At 58.7% G+C, this 19,250-nt stretch overlaps 6 protein-coding genes across 6 annotated transcripts in view; 2 read left to right on the top strand and 4 right to left on the bottom strand.

The window, feature by feature from the left end:
• Positions 1-594: 594 nt before the first annotated feature.
• Positions 595-2,870, bottom strand: SPRG_04831 (hypothetical protein). The gene has a single exon (XM_012343229.1). It carries the CDS (start codon positions 2,796-2,798, stop codon positions 642-644), a length of 2,157 nt encoding a protein of 718 aa, XP_012198619.1. The 5' UTR covers positions 2,799-2,870; the 3' UTR covers positions 595-641.
• A 546-nt stretch (positions 2,871-3,416) lies between these two features.
• Positions 3,417-4,270, top strand: SPRG_04830 (hypothetical protein). The gene is made up of 3 exons (XM_012343228.1): positions 3,417-3,806; positions 3,852-3,986; positions 4,033-4,270. Exons 1-3 carry the CDS (start codon positions 3,422-3,424, stop codon positions 4,263-4,265), a joined length of 753 nt encoding a protein of 250 aa, XP_012198618.1. The 5' UTR covers positions 3,417-3,421; the 3' UTR covers positions 4,266-4,270.
• Positions 4,271-4,278: 8 nt separating this feature from the next.
• On the bottom strand, positions 4,279-5,741 carry SPRG_04829 (hypothetical protein). Its single transcript, XM_012343227.1, has 4 exons — positions 5,686-5,741; positions 5,440-5,647; positions 5,219-5,386; positions 4,279-5,169 (listed from the first exon to the last, which is right to left on the bottom strand). Exons 1-4 carry the CDS (start codon positions 5,715-5,717, stop codon positions 4,363-4,365), a joined length of 1,215 nt encoding a protein of 404 aa, XP_012198617.1. The 5' UTR covers positions 5,718-5,741; the 3' UTR covers positions 4,279-4,362.
• Positions 5,742-6,784: 1,043 nt separating this feature from the next.
• On the bottom strand, positions 6,785-10,855 carry SPRG_04828 (hypothetical protein; the record flags this gene model as incomplete). Its single annotated transcript, XM_012343226.1, has 3 exons — positions 6,785-7,408; positions 7,468-9,295; positions 9,388-10,855. The coding sequence occupies 3 exons, from the start codon at positions 10,853-10,855 to the stop codon at positions 6,811-6,813; spliced, it is 3,894 nt and encodes a 1,297-aa protein (XP_012198616.1). The 3' UTR covers positions 6,785-6,810.
• A 2,150-nt stretch (positions 10,856-13,005) lies between these two features.
• Positions 13,006-15,339, top strand: SPRG_04827 (hypothetical protein). Its single transcript, XM_012343225.1, has one exon. It carries the CDS (start codon positions 13,031-13,033, stop codon positions 15,284-15,286), a length of 2,256 nt encoding a protein of 751 aa, XP_012198615.1. The 5' UTR covers positions 13,006-13,030; the 3' UTR covers positions 15,287-15,339.
• A 2,168-nt stretch (positions 15,340-17,507) lies between these two features.
• Positions 17,508-19,250, bottom strand: part of SPRG_19683 (hypothetical protein) — a gene marked incomplete at both ends in the record, with an annotated part of 2,488 nt that continues 745 nt past the window's right edge. The window contains 8 exons of the mRNA XM_012343243.1: positions 17,508-17,546; positions 17,598-17,753; positions 17,799-17,995; positions 18,040-18,268; positions 18,318-18,536; positions 18,583-18,842; positions 18,903-19,067; positions 19,128-19,203. Coding sequence (XP_012198633.1) covers positions 17,508-17,546; positions 17,598-17,753; positions 17,799-17,995; positions 18,040-18,268; positions 18,318-18,536; positions 18,583-18,842; positions 18,903-19,067; positions 19,128-19,203 — 1,341 coding nt within the window. The remainder of the gene's footprint in view (positions 17,547-17,597; positions 17,754-17,798; positions 17,996-18,039; positions 18,269-18,317; positions 18,537-18,582; positions 18,843-18,902; positions 19,068-19,127; positions 19,204-19,250) is intronic.

Raw genomic sequence — 19,250 nt, 5'->3', positions numbered from 1 at the left:
GCTGAGCAAAGTGGCGAGGTCCGGCACGCTGCGCTTTGGGAGCAGTCTCATGCTGGCGGTCGTCGCACCACCCTCTGATGAAGATCAGCACCACGTGCTGGCTGGTACCACAACATGAATATGAGTGGCTTTGAATAGGTGCAAATGTATCCATCTACTGGTGTAAGGATTGAGTCACTCCATGTCAATCGGATTGACAAGTAGTACACGGCGTGAGTGAGAAGGTGACGCCTCCAGTTGTTGCTCAAGTAACGCGATGAATGTGCCGATGTCACGCGACGCGCACGGCTGATTTTCTGGGTGGCTGCGAGCGACCTTGTCCATGTGTATTGGACTCCTGGGCCCACATGGTGTGGTGCACTACGTATACATCAGCGTATACATCGCACGCCGCTGGCACGTGACGGCCATGTGGTTTCGCCACAGATAGGATACGTGGAGAATGCAACATCATGCGCGCGCGCCGCCGAGCTCGAACCTCGAACCAGCGTCCTTCGAGATGCGGAGCAGAAGCTTTACCAACTGACCTCGGGAAGCAGTCGTTAGACAAGCTGTATTGTCAATTGTGTAGACGGCTAATACAGTAGCAAACCAGCCAGCACCACGTTAATAAAATTCAAATGACACAAGCAGTTCCTAGTCTAAAAGTTGACGGAGCACTTGCCGTCGACGGAGATAGTGCGCGAGACGTACTCTCGGCCGAGGTGCTGCGCGTGGTCGAGCCAAACAGGGTAGAAAATCTTGTGCTCGTCAAACATATCACTCGACGTGCTCGCCCACACGTGGCGCTGGAGGCGCGTGGCGACCGGCGACATGTTTCTTGGGTGCAGCCAGCGCTGGTAGCCATAGTAAAACGTCTGAGAGACGCACTGGCCAAAGTCACGCGACGTGGCCACAATCTCGTCCACCATTTCGCCCGTGCGCTCGTGCAGCTCGTGGTCGACGCCAATGTCGTCGGCTGCAAACCCCTGGAACTCGTGCGTCGCGACTGTCACGGTCGGCATGCGATTGCTCTCGCGATGCATGATGGCGTGCAAGACGTCCTTGATGTCGTCGAGACTGCGGTAGCGCTCGCTCGGACGGTCGACGGGCGGCACCGCAGGTATCTTCTTGTGGGCCATGAACGCCTCGACCGCGGCCTCGGTGAGCCGCAAGAAGTAGTGCACGGCGTTGCCGATCGTCGCCTTGTGCACGCTGTGCTGCGCCAGGAAGATGGTTTCGATGCGAATGCGCGAGTTGAAGAGCCCGAGCGCCTCGACCCACGCTTTGGACGCGGCCAATGTGCCCGTCTCGCGCGCTTCCCACCAGCCGTTGGTCTCGTTGGCGTCGCCCGCCGTCACGTAGATAAAGACGGCTTTGGAGTTGGTCGCGTTGAGACGCTGTAGCACAGTCTCGGCCATGAAGAGCTCGTGGTCGTCTTGGTGCGCGGTGATGAAAAAGTGCGCTTCGTTGACCGTTTGCAGATTGTCGAGGAGCTTTCGCGGCGCGAGCCACGCCAGCGTCCGCGCCGGGTCGTGAGCCGGCGTGTGCAGCACGCACTCGCGTGTCACCGCGTCATAGACGGTTGCAAAGCAATTGTCCTTGGCCGGGAGGCACAGCGCGTCACAGGCAGCCGCACTCGGGGCTGAGAGCGTCGCCAGAATCGGTGTTGTTGGGAGATGTCCTGGCAGCTGCAGAAGCTCGTTGCGCGAGTACTGGAGCTGGATCGTCTTGTTGGCCGACGACGGTGCCGGATCAAAGTACGCGCAGGCACCCGTCGCCTCGTCGTAGTGGAAGAACGTGTGCTGCGTGATCTCGACCCACTCGCCGCAGTCGTAGCGCGACGCTTTCTTCGGGCCCTGTCGCTCGACGTACCCCGTGAGCGCAAACCCGGGCATGAACGCCATGCGGATCATGACGTCCTCTTCATGGGCAATGTCTTGGTGCACCCAGCCAGCAACGACGTCGGCAGGCGCGGGCCGCGGCGCCACAAGCGCGCACGACCCATTTGTAAAGTGGTACCCGACGCAGGTCGAGACCGCGGCTTCGCACGCCGCGAGGCACGCATCAGCACTGGTGGCGTTGGGCGCCGCCTGCGTGAACGACGACGGCACTTCCTTCGGGTATGTCATTGTGACGTGGGCGCCTGCCATTGGATGCCGCAAGACGGCCGCGCGGTCGGCATTCGGGTTCGTATTGGAGAAGGCCGCCGGCACGCATAGCTGCGGCGACGGGAGGTACGTGAAGAAGGCAAAGTCCTGCGACGCGGCAATGCGCGCACACTCGCCAACGGACTCGACGCCTGCGTACGGCGACGGGATTTCGGCGTCCGATGACAGCGTGTATTCAGGATCAAAGACGCGCTCGCTTGCGTTAAAGACCGCCGTGTAGAGCGCTCTTGGGAAGAAGACGTTCCACTGCGCACCGGCTACGTAGTGATAGGGCACGCGCGGCAGCGGCGCGTCGCCATAAATGGCAAACTCGATCGCGACGTGGTCGAGCCTACCGCGCGGAACCAAGTTCTTGGCGTTGATCGATTGGTGCACGAGGGCGGCGGCGTGTACGCCGGGCAGAGGCGCCTGCACGCCCTTGTGGCTCTTGAGCAAGCACACGCCACCGTCGCGCGGCTCCCAGACGTACAGGACGCAGCCAACAACGGCGGCGCAGTCGCGCTTGCACGAGCTTGGCGACGCTTGGTGCGTGACTTTGATGTCGTTGCCAATGTAGAACGTGTCCTTCTCGGTCGGCGCCCACTTGGCGTGCGTCTCGGCAACCAAGAGCAGCAGCAGCAGCAGCGGGCGGAGCCAGTGGTGCGGCATCCTGGTCCTTGACGAATGCGCTCGGTCCGCGGATGACGACAACGTCGCCCGACTTTGCACCAGCTGGCGCCATGTCCTTTCTGTAGAGGAATCTGCCGTCGCGCGTTCATTGGTCAAAATCTTTCTGCCTCGGCGGGTGCTGCATACAAATGCCAAGTTTGAAATTATGCGCGCGCGCTTGGGTACACGCTGTTGTGCCATCGTGGCGCTGCAGCTGGCCACCAAGATTCGATCGCTTCGACCGAGTACTACTACACCAGTAGAGTAGAGAGATGCCAGCAAGCTCCATCGCACATCGGGCATCCCGTCCAGAGCCCATTGTACCCAAGGGAATTGTAGCTGTCGTCAAGCATTTACTAGTGTCAGCATACAGAGCTGGCTCGAGCCCAAGTCAGCACCAAGCTGCGTTTTTCATGGATACTTGGTGCTTGATGTGCTTGTCCACGTTAGCTGGCCAAGTTATAGTCCAGGCACTCGACGACAGCTCTTCAAGACATATCACCAAGAGCGTCCTGCAATGCGTGATGTGATTGGTGAAAATGCATTGAAAAGCAGTCGTGTACGCGATGCCATTGGCTGCTGGTGATGGTGATCACCGCCGACTGCACTTTTCTACAGCATCGATGGACTTGGAGGCGATTCAGAAGGCAGCCGAGGCCGAGTGGACGCGCGTGCGGGCGCAGATGCAGCAGATGGCCGACGGTCAAAAGCACTTGCTGCCAATGCAGCTTCTCGACAACACGCACGTCCAGATCGGCGGCGCGTTCCTCATCGGCCTCGGGCTCGGGCTCGTCTTGCCGCGGCTTCGGGCGCCCTTCACGCGCTTTGCAACAGTCGAAGACATTCCCAACTTTATGTTCCAGGAGCAGCGCAAGATCAAGGCCAAGGCCATCAACTTTAGCGACGGTGATACGCTGCGTGTGCGCCACCTCCCGCTCTTCCGTGGTCTTGGACCCATGGACGGCAAGCTCTCGGAGCAGACGCTCCAGATCCGCCTCTGCGCGATTGGTACTACCTGTCCTTTTCTCAAAGCTCACCTTATGGGTGGCTTAGATACGCCCGAGACGGCCAAGTTTGGCAACCAAGGCCAGCCGTTTGGTGACGAAGCCAAGGCGCATTTGACCAAGCTGCTCGAGAACCGCAAGCTGACGCTCACGCTGCTGCAGAAGGATCAGTACGCCCGCGCGGGTATCTCTCTTGTTCACCGTTCACATTGAGCGCATGCCTGCTCTAGTGTGCCTCGTTGAGTATGGCTGGGGGCCGTTCAAGAAGGACGCGTCCGAGGAGCTGCTCAAGGTCGGTCTAGCCAACGTGTACCGGCAGACTGGCGCGGTCTACGGCGGCAAGCAAGCCACGTACGACAAGCTCGAAGCCAAAGCCAAGGCCAAGAAGCTCAAGATGTGGAGCCAAGGTGATGACTTTGAGACGACAAGCGCGTACAAGGCCCGGATCCGCGCGGAAAAGTAAATTTTGCTTTTCCCTCCATTTTTGGTCATTTTTGGTGCGAAAATCGGCTAAAATGAAAAAACGCAACAACGATAAGTTAGACGCGTCGAGAACGCTGCTACAAGTGGTCTTCGCTCGACGTGCGCAGCGACGTGGGCAAATGGCCGCACTCGTTGACACTGAGCACCTTGCACGTGCCGTTGGAGCCAATGTCGAGGCGCGTAATGCTGCAGTGGTTGATCTCAAACTGGCCCCACACGCCGACGGGCGAGATGCCAAGCGCGCGGCACAGAAAGTACCGGATCAAATTCGCATGGCAGACGACAACGCGGCACCCATGCGGCCCTTCGAGTGAAGCCGCTTCGTCGAGCACGTCGGTCGAGATGAGTGCTCGGTACGCCGCGTCGAGCCGGTCGTCTTCGATCGCTTGCTCCTTGGGCGACAAGACGTTGGCGTTGGCGTCCGTCGGCGACGGGTTGCCCGGCCAGCCTTCGCGGAGCAGCGGCGTGCACGAGAGTGCGCAGTCGGGAAAGAAATCGCCAATGATCGTTGCAGTTTCCATCGCGCGGCGCATGTCGCTGTGCAGAATGAGGAGATCGTCGCGGGACGGCGCGCTCATGGCTTGGAGCTGCTGGCCCACGAGCTCCGCTTGCTGCCGACCAATGTGCGAGAGCACTTTTTCGCTGTCGCGCGCATGTTTTGTGTGGGCGTGGACGTAGTGGCCGTGCCGGATAAGGATCAAGTGCAGCATCTTCGGCGGCACTGACGCGACCTTGTGTGTCACAAACTCGGTTTGGCTAAACGGCGCCTCGAACCGCTGCTTCTTGGCGGTCTGCTGCACCTTTTGCGCATACGGCGAGAGCGCGTCGACCCACATGGTCAGGTCCGCGGCCGAGTCGGCGCGGCAGAGCACGATCGCCGCCGACTACCATGGTTGTCGGTGAGCACAGGTTGCCAGCATAGGCGTCGCGTACACTGCCGCCTTGGGCGAGCGAGAACGTATAGTGCGCCGCGCTGGACGTTGGCGAAGTCGGCGCCACGCGTACGACCGTGCGGTACGACATGTCGAGTTGGTGCCACGGCGCTGAACTGGACGGCGTATCGTAGATCGACAAGGTCGAGCCCACGAGCTGGCACCAGCGCTAGCATGGTAAGTTGGATGAGGCCACAAGCTCTGCGGTCGTCAAGGAGCTACCTTGGTCCATTCCGTGGTCGTGTCTTTCACAAGGAGCATGCCGGTGGTTTCGGGCGCGTGCTTTCCCGGCGACGTGACGCGCGCAGGCTTGGGCGGCGAGCTGCCGCTGCGCTGGCGGTCGATACGCACGGCGCTTCGCTCGAGGTCGACCGATGGCCGCGGCGACTCGGATGGCCGGCGCTTCCCAACGAGCGGCACGGCGCAGATACTAACGTTATTAGATACAGCATGGTGGTAGTACTGTACCTGGGCGGACTCTGCGGCAGCCGGAGGGACATGGAAGAAGACGTGGTGCAATCGAGGAGTGGTTGTTGCATCAACGAGGAGAGGCCATGAAGCGAGGGGAGGAAGAGAGATACAGACTCGGGCGAAGCGTCCGTCGCCGAGCCTTCAAGTATATTTGGAGTTCTTGAAGGTACAAAAGAAGCCAATCAGATCCAGGGATACGCTTTCGTGCCACCCCCCTTGTGATACAATGAGGTGGGTGGCCATGCAAAAAGGGCGACCGCGCAAGCGTCTGCCACAACGTAATGCCCTCGCGACGTCGTCGTCTCGATCTCAAACTGTACCAGTGCTGGATGACTATGCTGTAGCTATATGTAATAGGGCCCTTCTGCAGACGTTCTCAAGACGTCCATGCAATGTACGAGAAGCCCGGCGCCACGTCGTCACCGCGTGGTAACACCCACCGTTGACGACTCGGCTGCTGCGACGTCAGCCAGCAACTCGGACACGATGTCGGTAGCGCATCAACGCCATTGTCGTATACATACTATTTTGCGTTATAAACAAGCGTTGTGGTGGTTGATCCTTTGTCAATTCGGTTGCGCGTGAGATGGTCCACGAGGCGGTGGTGCTTTTTTACTTTCAGTAGGTCCCTCCCTCCCTATATTGGATGTAGGGGACCATGGGTTACACCAAGTCCGGATGGAACTGGACCGAAGAGGCGACCAGGCGACACAGGGCAAATGCCGTCAACGTGGTGGTGTAGAGATAGATCATAATCTGTCTGCCTTTGGCGCTGAACCGAGTGGCAGCCTCCGAGCACGTGGTCAGCGAATCTAACAGGGACGCCAAGTGATAGCGACGGGCGGGCCATGACGTGGCGCGCTGCTGTGCGGCGTTCGGCATCGGGGAAGGAATGGAAGCTGGCTCATCAGCAGCTGCGCGCTTTGTTGGCATTCGTTCGGCCAAGCAAGTCGCCAGCACGCAGGACCTTCGCAGGGTTACTAGTTGCGACGAAGGGCAGGTTCTGTCCTGTCCACACCGACCTGCCACCGGAAGGAGCTCTGGATTCCTCCACGCGGTGTGGCAACAAGATAGCAACGGCAAACTGCAGCGATGTCTGATGTAGTTTGATATCTAGCCTTGTCAGTGCATCTTGCCAGTGTAGCCACCGTCGCGGAGGAGCTCTAAGAAGAGCTCGTGGCGCTGCTTGAGGAGCGCCTTGGGGGACCCGCTGTGCACCAGAGCTCCCTGGTCCAGCACCAGAATCCGGTCGCAGGCAAGCATTGTTTCGCAGCGGTACGCTATCGTGAGCACCGTCGACGCCGCAAACTCGGTTCGGAGCACCTTGTCGACGGCGTGGTCGGTCACCGTCAGGACTTCGTCCAGCACGACGACCTTGGCTTGCCGAAGGAGGGCGCGGGCCATGCACAGCATTTGGCGCTCGCCGACGCTAAAGTTCTCGCCGTTCTCGTCCACGGGGCCGAGGAGCTTCTCGTCGTGCTGCGAGACGCGGTCGACCATCTGCACCTTTTGGAGCACGTCCCAGAGCGACGCGTCGTCGTACTCGTCGAACGGATCCAAGTAGTTGCGCAGCGTGCCCTTGAAGAGGACGGGGTTTTGCGGAATGATGGCGAGGTGGCTGCGCAGCGTACGGAGACCCACGGTGGCAATGTCGACGCCGTCGATGGCAATGGACCCGGACGCCACGTCGTTCATGCGGAAGAGCGCCATCATGAGGCTGCTTTTCCCGGCCCCGTGCGGCCAACGATACCAATCTTCTCGCCACCAGCAACAGCAAACGAGACGTTCTTGAGCACGAGCGGGTCGACCGACGTATACTGAAAGCTCACGTCGTCAAACGTGATGGCACCGGCCGTGGGCCAATTGGCGAGTGTCGTCGTCGCGTCGCCTTCGGACTCGATCGCCATGTACTCTTGGAGGCGCTCGGGCGAGCGCATCGCAGCCTCGAGCTGCGACCACATCGTCGCCAGGTAGCTGAGATTGGCCGGCATAGCGAGCACGTATGTGATCAAGAGCCCCAGCAGGCCAAAGCTGAGCTCGTGTTGATGGCGCAGCGCAACCAGCCCGCTGAGAAAGGCGGCGACGACCGTGCTGCTGACAAGCGACATGCGCAAAGCACACCACGCGTTGAGCGCAGTGGCCGCGGCCCGCGCTTCCCCAAACGCCTCGATCTTCAACGTCGCACTCGCCTCGACCCGGGCCGTCTCTTTGAACGCACGCAGCGTCGTTGCACCGTCAATGGCCTCGGCAATCGCTTGCAAGAGCGGCGCGCGCGACGCGTTCTCGAGGCGGTGCACTTCATGGAGCGGCTCGAGAAAGAACGCGCCGAGCTTGTAGTCGAGGTAGAGAAGAGGCAGCACGAGAAGCGCCGGCCAGCGCGTGACATAGAGAGTCGTTAAAAGCGTCGCCAGAAACGACGAGACCTCAAAGAGGATCGGGCCGAGGGTGAACGGGATGCTAAAGTCGCACGCGACCACGTCGTCGCTGCAGCGGCTGCACACGGCGTCCGTCGACGTCGAGGCAAAGAATCGAATGGGCGCTGCCAAGAGCGCGGAAAGCATCGCACCAAACATGTGCTGGGACGCGCGGAGCCCGAACGCAATCACTGCGTACGTTTGAAGGGCGACGAGGACGCAGCTGCCGAGCGCAAGTCCCGCGTAGAGCGCCATGGGATCGTAGCCAAACAACGTGGAGGCCGGCGCCATGGCCCAGTGCGTGAGCCACAAGTCGCTGCCGATTCGGAGCAGTTGGAGGCTCGTCGTGAGCAAGAGAATGGTGCACACGGCGACGCACCCACCCATCGCACGCACGTAGCCGCCAACAATGGCCGTCGACACGTGTCCGTTGCCATCGTCGTCGCTGTCGTCGTCGAGGAGCAGCCGACTCGACTCGGTGACACTTGGCGCATCCTCGGCCAAGGGCGCAAGCGTCTCGGGCAACTGAAGGCTGCGCACTGACTGGTGCGACGGGGAGCCGAGGAGGTCGTGGAGTCGACGCTGGGGCATGTCCGACTTTGCTTCAACGGCCGCCGACACGGCACGGTGGAGCGTTCGCGCCGGCTTGGTCTCGGTTGCGCTCGAGGCCATGCGCTGGAGGGGCCGGCTACTACTCTCGGGCTTGGCGTCAATGACCGACGACGGCGCCCGGTGCAGCGTGCGCGGTTTGTTGGCCACAACACTCGAGACGGCGCGGCGCAGCATCTTGGGCGGGTCGCGCGACGCTTCGTGGAGCCGTCCGCCTTGAAGGAGGAGGCTGCGGCGCACACTGGGCGACTGGATGATCTCCATGTTGTGCGTCACGAGCAGCACCGTCTTCTTGGCCAAGAGGCCGAGAATGCACTTGGTAAAGATCTCGCTGGCCATACTCGGGTCGAGTGCCGCCAAGGGCGCGTCCAGAAGCAGAATGTCGGCGTCGCTGTAGCACGCGCGCGCCAGTGCGATGCGGGCCTTTTGGCTGCAAGTGAGGGCGACACCCTTGAGGCCAATCTCGGCCAAGTCGCCGATGGCGCCAACTTCCTTTGTCAGCGCACACGCGTCGAGAACCTTCTCGTACTTGATATGGTCGTACGGCTGGCCAAAGAGGATGTTTTCGCGGATCGTCGTGTTTTCTGATCCACGCCTGCTGCGCAAAGTAGGCCACTTGGCCGCCGACAAAGACCGAGCCGGAGAGCTTTTGCATCTCGCCGAGGAGCGCTGCGACGAGCGACGACTTGAATCCACGCCTGCTGCGCAAGGTAGGCCACTTGGCCGCCGACAAAGACCGAGCCGGAGAGCTTTTGCATCTCGCCGAGGAGCGCTGCGACGAGCGACGACTTGCCTTGGCCGACCGCGCCGTGCAGCACGGCGAGCTCGCCGCGTCGGAGGCGGAGGTGAATGTTGCGAAGGATCGGACCGGAGGTCGCGTGCCACGCAAACGAGCCCGTCTCGATCGCGACGACGACACCTTCGTTGGCATACATGGCTGCAAGCGGGTGCGACGGGCCCCAGACGCTTGTAGCCGCACTCACTTCATCGAGGAGCAAGATGTCGTTGATGCGCTGGACCGACGTGAGCGACTGGACCATCGCCATAAGCGCAATCGGGAGGTTCACAAGCGCGTCCTGAAGCGGCTTGAAGAGCGCGAGAGTCGAAAAGACGATCGTGACGGTCAGCGTTTGCTGCATCCAGAGCGTAAACGTTGCAACGACAACGAGTGTCACGAGGAGCAGCGTGCAGTTCATAAACGAGACGAGGACGAGGAGGATGCGCATAAGCGTGCGAACCGACGCGAGTTCGAGGCCGCGCAGCGCCTTGATTTTGGCTTCGTACTGCGTCTCGAGCACGTCCATTTTGATGGTTTGAATCGCGGCAAACACTTGTTGGAGGACCTCCATACGGTCGTTCTTGAGCTCAAAGCAGCGCGCTTGCTCGGCACCCATGAGCATGGCTGCGATCGCGTTGATGACCAAGATGATCGCGACGACACCGAGGCCGACAAAGATGGACCAGCCAACGTTCGAGTAGAGGAGGTAGAGCACGGCCGCAATTTGCAGCGGCACGATCCACATCGAGTGCATGCTCGTTGCAAAGCCCATGACGTTGATCGTATCCGTCGAGATGAGATTGGCGATGTCGGCGGCCATCTTTTCTTTCGCGACCGACGACGAGGACGCGACGGCGCGGAGGCGGAGCACCTTCTCAAAGAGCATCGCGCGCAGTGACGACGAGAACTCAAGCCCGAGGCTCTCGTTCATGTACGTCAAGTGCGCCTTGAGGAATGCGTTGACGAGTTGCACGAGGTACAATGACCCAATGAGCGTGAGCACCACTTGCATGTCAACGACCGGCGCGGCGACGGCGCGGAGGAGCGCACCGAGGACGTAGCCGGGGCCGTAGAGGTCGCCGAGGACCGAGAGACACTGCATGAGGCCAATGCAAAGGAAGCGGCCATAGTAAATGGAGAAGAAGGTGGCGAGAAGACCGCCATCCTTGTGCTCGTACACGTCAGCAAAGTGCAAAGTGAGCGGACCGACCTGGCTCGCCGATGGCAGCGGGTACAGGTCGTCGGGCGACAGCTTGCGCTGGTTGCCGAGGTAGAGCAAGGGCTTGGCCCAGCCAAAGACGAGGCGGGAGGCAGTGCCGGCGGTCTCCGTCGGGTGGGCGGCCACTGCCGCGAACGTACGGTACATCGGTAGCGGGCGACTGGCCAAGGAAGTGGCCGCCCGTTGTGTAATAAAAACACAAGATAAAAGATAACAAGGTCTTTGTATGTGACGTGATAAAAAGATGCCAATCACCAATGGGATCAACACTCCTCGCATGGGATATGCCAAGTCGTGGGTGCGCCGGTCAAACCGACGCAGCGAGACGCCCTTGTTAATGATCGCATTGACTCGGACCTCAGTAGCAGAGGCAGCGCAGCGATCGGTGCTGCTACCGAACGAGAGCAATGAGCACTCGAGCGCCAGCGATTATGATAGCTATTAGGCACCCAAGGTAGCGCACTTGGGTGTAATGTCGATATACTCGGTGCGTCTTGCCACGCCATCTTTGATTTTATATGTGTTGTTGTATAGATTCGAGCCAAGGTCTGTTGCTGAGGTCGCGGGTGTAATGGAAGCAAGAAGCACGTCGTGTGTGTGGACTACTGACCTACACCAGTCGATGCAGCTTCCACAGCGTAGACGGCGCAAGAAGCCATGATCGCGCGCCAGTCTCTTGAAAATGCGCCGTCCAAAAGTCGATGACGCGGGTTGGAAGCATCTATTGGCGCCCCGTTCTTCCCAAAAGCAGATCTTTGTTCACGTTCAAGTGCATTTGCGGCCAACCTTCGCCATTGAAGTGTTTATCCAAGGCGACAGCTAAGACCAAGCCATGCCAACCACGCGTATGGTTGCGATGAGGCCACGCTTTTGCATGTCTGCAAATGACGAGCTGCATCTGTACCGGGGAGTAACTTCCCCCATTTCCGGCTGCCTAAGCGGGCTGAATGCCGCTGGGCCTTCGTACACAGGAAGGAAGGGAGCACCCACCCTCCAGATACCTGCAGATATCGTCGTTTCTGCCGAGGAGAGTCGCGGAGGTGTCGTTCAACTCCGCCGAAATGTAGTCCTGCGACATCGGTTGTATGTCGTCTTCCGTTTAGTTCATTTTGACACTGCGTGAATAGTACAGGGGTCCATACATACTGTACGTTCATCGATGGACCCTTGGCGAGTGCACCAACAAGAATTGGTAGTAAGGACTCAAGTGACAAGGACTTGGCATATCTTTGCGAAGAACGGATGTGATGTGATTTGATGGGGTGCGGCGGTGCCATTTCCAAGCATCACTTGTCTGTTTACGTCGTAGTCATCGCTGCGCTCCGTCGCTTTGATACTGGCTGCTGCTGGTCGCACCAACGCGAGGAGGATGCGGAGGACTTCCTTGCCCACTCATCGCCTCGGAAACATGGTCGTTGATTGGACACCTACCTTCTGACGCGCCCACGTCACATCTGCACCTTGGATCGAATCAGACCCGTAGTGTGCGATGCCATGCGCTGCATCGTGGCTTGGCTGGCTTGGCATGGCCTGTACACGCATGAAATGATGATGGTCGCGCCATGGATGGTGTGGCAGCATCACGTGGCGGTGCACCCAAAATCCGATTGCATAAACCAACGAGTGTGTGCCCCGGTGCATGGACCACCCACGCGATCTCGTCTTCTTCTTCAACTTGCCCGTGACATCAAGTTACGACCGGCAACGTTTGGACGCTTGCAGCAAGCTCGGTGTCCGAGGAGCTCCCTGGATGTCTCTCTCGACGTGCACTTGGCTACGAGTACTAGGAGCGACGCGAGCGCGAAAAGCTCGCCGACGTTGGCTGCTGTCCATGGATTCATTCCTCATGCCAAGTTGAAGTCGGAGCGAACACGAGTTGCACTTTCGTAATTTTAATAAAATGCAACGTCAGAACGCCTGCCCACAGCGCAGGCCGTCGTTGTGCCTGCGCCGTTGACGCGTACGCGACGCGTCTCTTCGCTCTCGATTGAGTGCTATGTGGAGGCGCGTCGTCCGTCGCAGTTTACCGCACCGCAGTGGACTTCGCCAGCGCTCGAGGCGTTGCCGCCACTCGCGAAACTCAACGTTGACTCAACAGCCTGCACCGGTCCAGCGGCGTGAAATCACCTGTCGAGTCAACACCGTCACGTTGAAGATCCCTTTGGAAATCGGACACATCCGATTTGAACCGTTGGAATTCGGCATTTGTCTCGACAGCGTGCCGAAAGTCCGAAATCAAATGTGGGCCGGCCAAAGATATAAATAGGACTTTTTCAGGAGAGTCCGAGACCCTCACATTTGCATTTGCCTCGCAGCTCCAACATGCTGGCTTCGTCGTCCAAGATGGCTCTGCGCCGCCACGCCGCCGCCTTGACCGCGGCCGCGCCCATGCAGAAGCGCACGATCGTCTATGGCCCGCTCTACAAGGTGGCCAAGAAGATGATGCCCCGCATGTCCAACACGGAGAAGGCGGCGCTCGAGTCGGGCACTGTCGGCTTTGACCGCGATATCTTCACGGGCAGCCCAAGCCTCAAGGCCCTCGACAAGTACTCGGCCAAGCTCACGCCTGAGGAGCAGTCGTTCATGGACAACGAGGTGCAGCAGCTCTGCGAGATGCTCGACGACACGCAGATCTTCCGCGACGGCGATCTCCCGCTCGAGGCGTGGAAGTTCATCAAGGAGAAGGGCTTCCTTGGCATGATCATCCCCAAGAGCTACGGCGGCAAGCAATTTACGGCCCACGGCCACTCGATGGTCATCACCAAGATTGCGTCGCGCTCGGCGCCTGCCGCCGTCACGGTGTGCGTGCCCAACTCGCTTGGCCCTGCTGAGCTCCTCCTCCGCTACGGCACGGATGAGCAGAAGAACGCGTACCTGCCGGCCCTTGCGGAAGGCAAGCACCTCCCGTGCTTTGGCCTGACTGGCCCGTCCTCGGGCTCGGACGCTGCCAACATGCGCGACACGGGCGTTGTCTGCGAAAAGGATGGCGTCCTCGGTATCCGCGCCAAGTTCAACAAGCGCTACATTACGCTCGCGCCCGTTGCGACGTGCGTCGGTCTGGCGATCGATGTCACGGATCCCGACAACCTCTTGAAGGGCACGGGCTCGGCCGGCATCACGGTCGCCCTCCTTGAGCGCAACCACGAAGGTCTCCAGATGGGCCGCCGCCACGACACGCTCTCGGTGCCGTTCATGAACGGTACGGTCCAGGGCGAAGACGTCTTCATCCCCATGTCCAAGATCATTGGTGGCCAGACGCGCGTCGGCTTTGGCTGGAACATGCTCATGGACTGCCTTGCCGAGGGTCGCTCGATCTCGCTCCCGGCGTCGGCTGTCGCTGGCACCAAGCTCTCGGCCGTCGCCGCCACGGGCTACGCGCGCATCCGCAAGCAGTTCAAGGTCCCCGTCGCGACGATGGAGGGTGTCCAGGAGCACCTTGCCTCGATTGGTAGCAACGCGCTCATCAACATTGCCGGCCAGCACTTGGTCAACGGCATGATCAACCAGCACGAGCAGCCGGCCGTCATCTCGGGCGTCTGCAAGCAGCAGATCACGGCCCGCGGCCGCGACGCGGTCACCCAGGCCATGGACGTGCTTGGTGGCGCCGGTATCTGCCGTGGCCCGAGCAACTTCTTGGCCAACACGTACATTAGCATGCCGGTGGCGATCACGGTCGAGGGCGCCAACACGCTGACGCGGTCGCTCATCATTTACGGCCAGGGCCTCACGCGCGCGCACCCGCACTTGTACCCGCTCATCAAGACGCTTCAGGACGGCAACGACCTTGCGGGCTTCAAGACGCACGTCAACGCGCTCATTGGCCATGGTGTCTCGAACACGGCGGCGTCGCTTACGCGCGCGGCCACGCGCTCGCGCTCCAAGTCGGACCTCCTCGGCCACTACGAGTCGCAGATGAGCCGCCTCGCCGCCAACTTTGCCGTCATGTCGGACATGGCGCTCGTCCTCGGCGGCAAGCTCAAGTTTGCCGAGATGATTTCGGGCCGCTTTGCCGACGCCTTCTCGAGCCTGTACCTCGGCTACTCGACGCTGTGGTTCTACCAGCAGAACAAGCACGTCCAGGGCATTGACCCGGTGTTTGATTACGCCATGACGTCGCTCTGCTACGAAGCGCAGACGGCCCTGTACGGCATTCAGGACAACTTCCCGGTGCCCGGCATTGGTGGTGCCATGCGCGCGGTCACGTTCCCGTTTGGCCAGTCGTACGCGCCGCCGTCGGACGCGCAGGTTCGCAAGGTCGCCGACCTCGTTTCGAGCGACAGCGGTATCCGCGACCTCTTTGCCGAGAGCATGTTCATCTCGAAGGACCCGGAGGACCGCATCGCTCTCATCCACGCGACGCTCCCCAAGGCCATCAAGGCCGACGCGGTCCTCGCGACGCTCCGCAAGGAGAAGCGGTCGGCGACGGCTGCCGAGCAGGCGCTCATCGACGAAGTCGAGGCTGCCCGCGAGAAGATCATCCAGGTCGACGCGTTCGATGGCCTTGGCAAGGAGATTGGCGCGCCCGCCGACTATGTCCGCCCCGGCTTCACCGGCAACATCTTTGGCTTGACCAAGTAAACAGCTAGCTAGTGGTAGTAAATCAACATTGGTTTCTTATATTTACACTCGAACCTCGTCTTCCTACCGCGGACGTCTATCAACGCATTGAGGTCAGTGTTCCCAAGGAAAGCCGAGACACTTCGATTACCAGCAAGAACGGGCAAAGGCATATCCTTCGACATCGAGCGAGCGAACGCGCGTTCTGAAGGGTAATTCCAAGCCGCAGAAATTCCTCAATGCTTGTGCACATTGAGGATTTTCGTAACTCATTTACTTTTGACTTTGACTTTTGAGTTTCACTCTCTGCAATTTGATTGGCTGCTGAAAAAAGTCCAGGACTTCGGCGAAAGTCAACGTTGAGCAAATGGGCCTAAAACCTCAACGTTCATTTGACTTTTCGGGACTGCTCGTTTCGGTATCCGGCAGTCGTATCCGTAAGCGTTCGGCGGCCGCTCGGCGAAGTCGATGGTTTTCGCCGCGCCTCCACTGATCTCGGCTCAAGCGGCTAACTTCGTGCTCGCGCTCTATGCCGCGTGTCGAGGCGTGCGAGTTATGCGCATCTTGCAGCATCTACGCGTCCATCGTCTGTTCCGTATACCGGTACAGCGACCCCCGCCGCGAATCGACTTTGACAAGGGCTTCGACCCCTGCTGATGCTTGCGAAGGCTGGCTAGTACAGCCGGTCTCTTCGTCCCCGTCCTCGCTGCGCATCAGCCTGACTAAACTGGTGGCAGCAGCCGCGTGCTCGTATCCGTACATTTATTCGGCACAAACTACTTTTGAGTTTCAACGGGCTTTCGAAATACGCGTTTTTGTCTTCGTTGAAATTCAAAAGAAGAGCTCAAAAGTAAAGTCAAAGTCAAAAGTAAATGAGTTACGAAAATCCTCTATTGATAAGAATTGCTCGTGTGGACTTGCTCGTGATGTATTAGAGCTTCTCCACCCGTCCGCGCTATCTCTATCTGGCTCTTTATAATTTCAAAAATTTACGGGGAGAACGCCCCACCGGTCCCTGTAAATCGCCCTGTATCTGTATAATTTTTACAGGGTGGAGCAAAAATTGGCCGAGGTCCCTGCAAATTGGAGCGCGATGCGGGGCTCGCGGCCACTCTGGTTTTTTACCCTGTAAAACTCTAAATTACTTGCTGTTTGTATACTAGTCAAAAAATAGATACAAAATCGAATTTGATGCCGAAGTTCGTAGTTATCGACGCCATACATTGCGCGACTCCCTGCATCTTTTTACAGGGCGACCGGTGGGGCATTTTTATACCGCCGCGCTGTATCCGGCGATACAGGGAGAAATCACACTGTAAAAAAGCCAGAGCCAGAGCAGGATACCGGGTACCGGTGGAGATGCTCTTAAAATGTTCTACTTGTACATATTGTGTGTCTTTGGAATGCCAACAAGACAATATTGTATATATAGAAAAGAGAATTTTTAAAATGTAAAAAGCAAATGACTTCTCATAACACCAGCGTCCGCTCACACCGTCTTGGAATAGCAACGGTGGACGTTCATCAAGAGCCAGCAACTCGAAACTCAATTCGAGTTTCTGGCCGACATCCCGAGTCAACGGACGTGGTCACATACGATCATCAAAGTCATTTGTGATGTCAACTTTGAAAACAAAGTAAGACAGAACTGTACTGTAGAATCTGATCCTGTATAAGTACGGTCTTAGTTTCGGTTTGTTACCGTATTTTTGGCATTGCTACGTTTGCAAAAGCACGCGTTCCTCATGTAGGCTTAAGCAAATGCACCTCAAGACGAATCCGATACCGTGATTTTGACATGGCGCGTAAAAATCCGCATAAAACCAGCTGCTTCCGCATCAAACCAGCCGTTTCCCCGTACCGACCCGATGGTTTTACATAAAATAGCGTATATTTACGGTAAATGTTGTTTACGCAGCGTGATTATGATGTCTGACACCATATGATGCTTCTTTCGCACACTATATCAAGAAATGGATATAGTGTACGCACTGCATTGGGAAATGAGGCGCCAATCCAGGACTGAGATCCGAAACGTACATTTAAAACCAGGCTTTTGGACAGGTCAATGTGCTGCTAATCTCGCAGAGTCGCCGAGATGGCGACCCAACGCGGTTCCGATATTCTTACTTGGTTACACTTCCAGGCAGACAGATTATGCACAGCAGCCAAAGACAATAATCGCATGCAAGAATGATGCCAGACGGGTTGATAACGTTAAATAGTCGATAGAACAAGCAGGTTACTCGATCGTGAAGCCGGTGATGTCCATGTTGACAATCTGTCCATAAAAACATCGTAGCGTCGCTGATGCACATTATATGCCACATACCAGCGTGAGGTACTTGGTCATCTCGTCCTTGGTCTCGTAGACGGGCAAGTCGAGACGGTTAAAGCACGTGTGCGCTCGCGGGTACAGATTCCCAATCTCGGGGCCGCAGAAGGACAGGTTGAACGGCTGGACGCGGCCGTCGCTGCTAATGAGCGCCTACGCCACTGCCGTCACACGCGCGCTCGTACACAATGTAGAGACCTTGAACCCCTGCGCGGGCACGCGGGAGCTGCCGGTCACAAACTGCAGCAGTCGCGCTTGCTCTTGCGGTGCCATGTTGTTGACAATGGCCCAAAACCACCGGCAATTCCGCAGCTCGATTTCCGTCGGCACGAGCGGCGTCACGTACTTGACTTCCGAGTGCCGTTGCCAGTCTTCCGTATCAATGGACGGCACCCCTAAGCCAATGCAAATGCTGGTTCACAAGAACGCAGCGTCGTACCGCAGAGGAGGAGCTCCAGTTCTTGGTAGTCAAAGAGCTTGAGGAGACCTTCGGGCACGACCGAGTAGAGCGATGCGAGCAACGTGAGCAGCTGGATCGAGACGCTGTCAAGCATGTGGTACTGGAAGAGGAGGTCGATGTACGCCGCCTTGTTCACAGGCGTCACATCGATCGCGTCGCCGTTGGGTGCCAGCGGCACGACTTGAATCCCGTTCGAGACCTTGCGCGTCTACACATCACGATGGACTCGACGATCGTGAGATGCTGCTGCAGCGTACCACGGTAAAGTCGAGGCACAGCGCGGCGATCGCGTCGGCGTCGGTTGCGCGCTTGAGCCACAGAAGACTGCGGTAGAGCTCGTCGTCGAGGAACTGGAGGTCCGTGAACGAGATGGGCACGCCAAGCATGTGCTTGAGCAGCGGCAGTGCCAGGTGCACTTGAATGAGCTGTTCTTCGAGGAGCGCTTTCCCGAGAATGCGTCCCGCAAAGGAAAAGTACTAGACGCGCTCTGTGAGTCGACGAAAGCAAGACAGTGTGTCGTACGTCGAGGTGGTTGGGCTGGCTAAAGCCCGAGCCCGCGTGGACCCAGTAGCTCGTGTCGTCGCCGACGGTCGGGACAAAGAGGCCCAGCGACGGGTGGAAGAGCTCGGCGCAGAGGAGCGTGAGCCACTCGCGGAGGACGCCACCGGCGTCGAGGGCAGGTTCGCCAACGAACGACACCCGCCAGCGCTGCCGCATCTGGTGCGGCTTGAGGAGCATGATGTGGTCAAACGAGTCGGCGAGGACACTATCGCGTCGGACCACTATCGGTAGAGGCACATGCATCATTTCCTGCATCAAAGTCGACAGAGAGGGCGTGCTACCAATGTCGACGTGGCCCGACTCCCATGGAAACCAGAGACGGTGAATCTCGGTCGAGAACCACTTGATCTTTTGCGCAAACGGCAGCATCGTGAGCTCCTCGAGGTTCATGACCACATCGGTGCCCGCCATGTTGATCTTGTAGTGGAAGTCGGTTGCGACCGTGTCTAATCGAGCCGCATGAGTCTTCGATGATCGCATGGATAGATGTCTCAAGGTAGAGAGACCGGATTCGTTCAGGACGAGCTTGCCCGTCGAGTCGCGGACGCGAATATAGCCGATCGAGTGCACGGACGTGGAGCTCTCGCGGTCGTCGCCGCTGCGGTCGCTGGGAAAGTCGCCAAGGATAA

Source organism: Saprolegnia parasitica, assembly GCF_000151545.1.
Source record: "Saprolegnia parasitica CBS 223.65 unplaced genomic scaffold supercont2.12, whole genome shotgun sequence".
NCBI lineage: Eukaryota > Oomycota > Saprolegniomycetes > Saprolegniales > Saprolegniaceae > Saprolegnia > Saprolegnia parasitica.
This window is presented reverse-complemented; position numbering and strand designations above follow the sequence as displayed.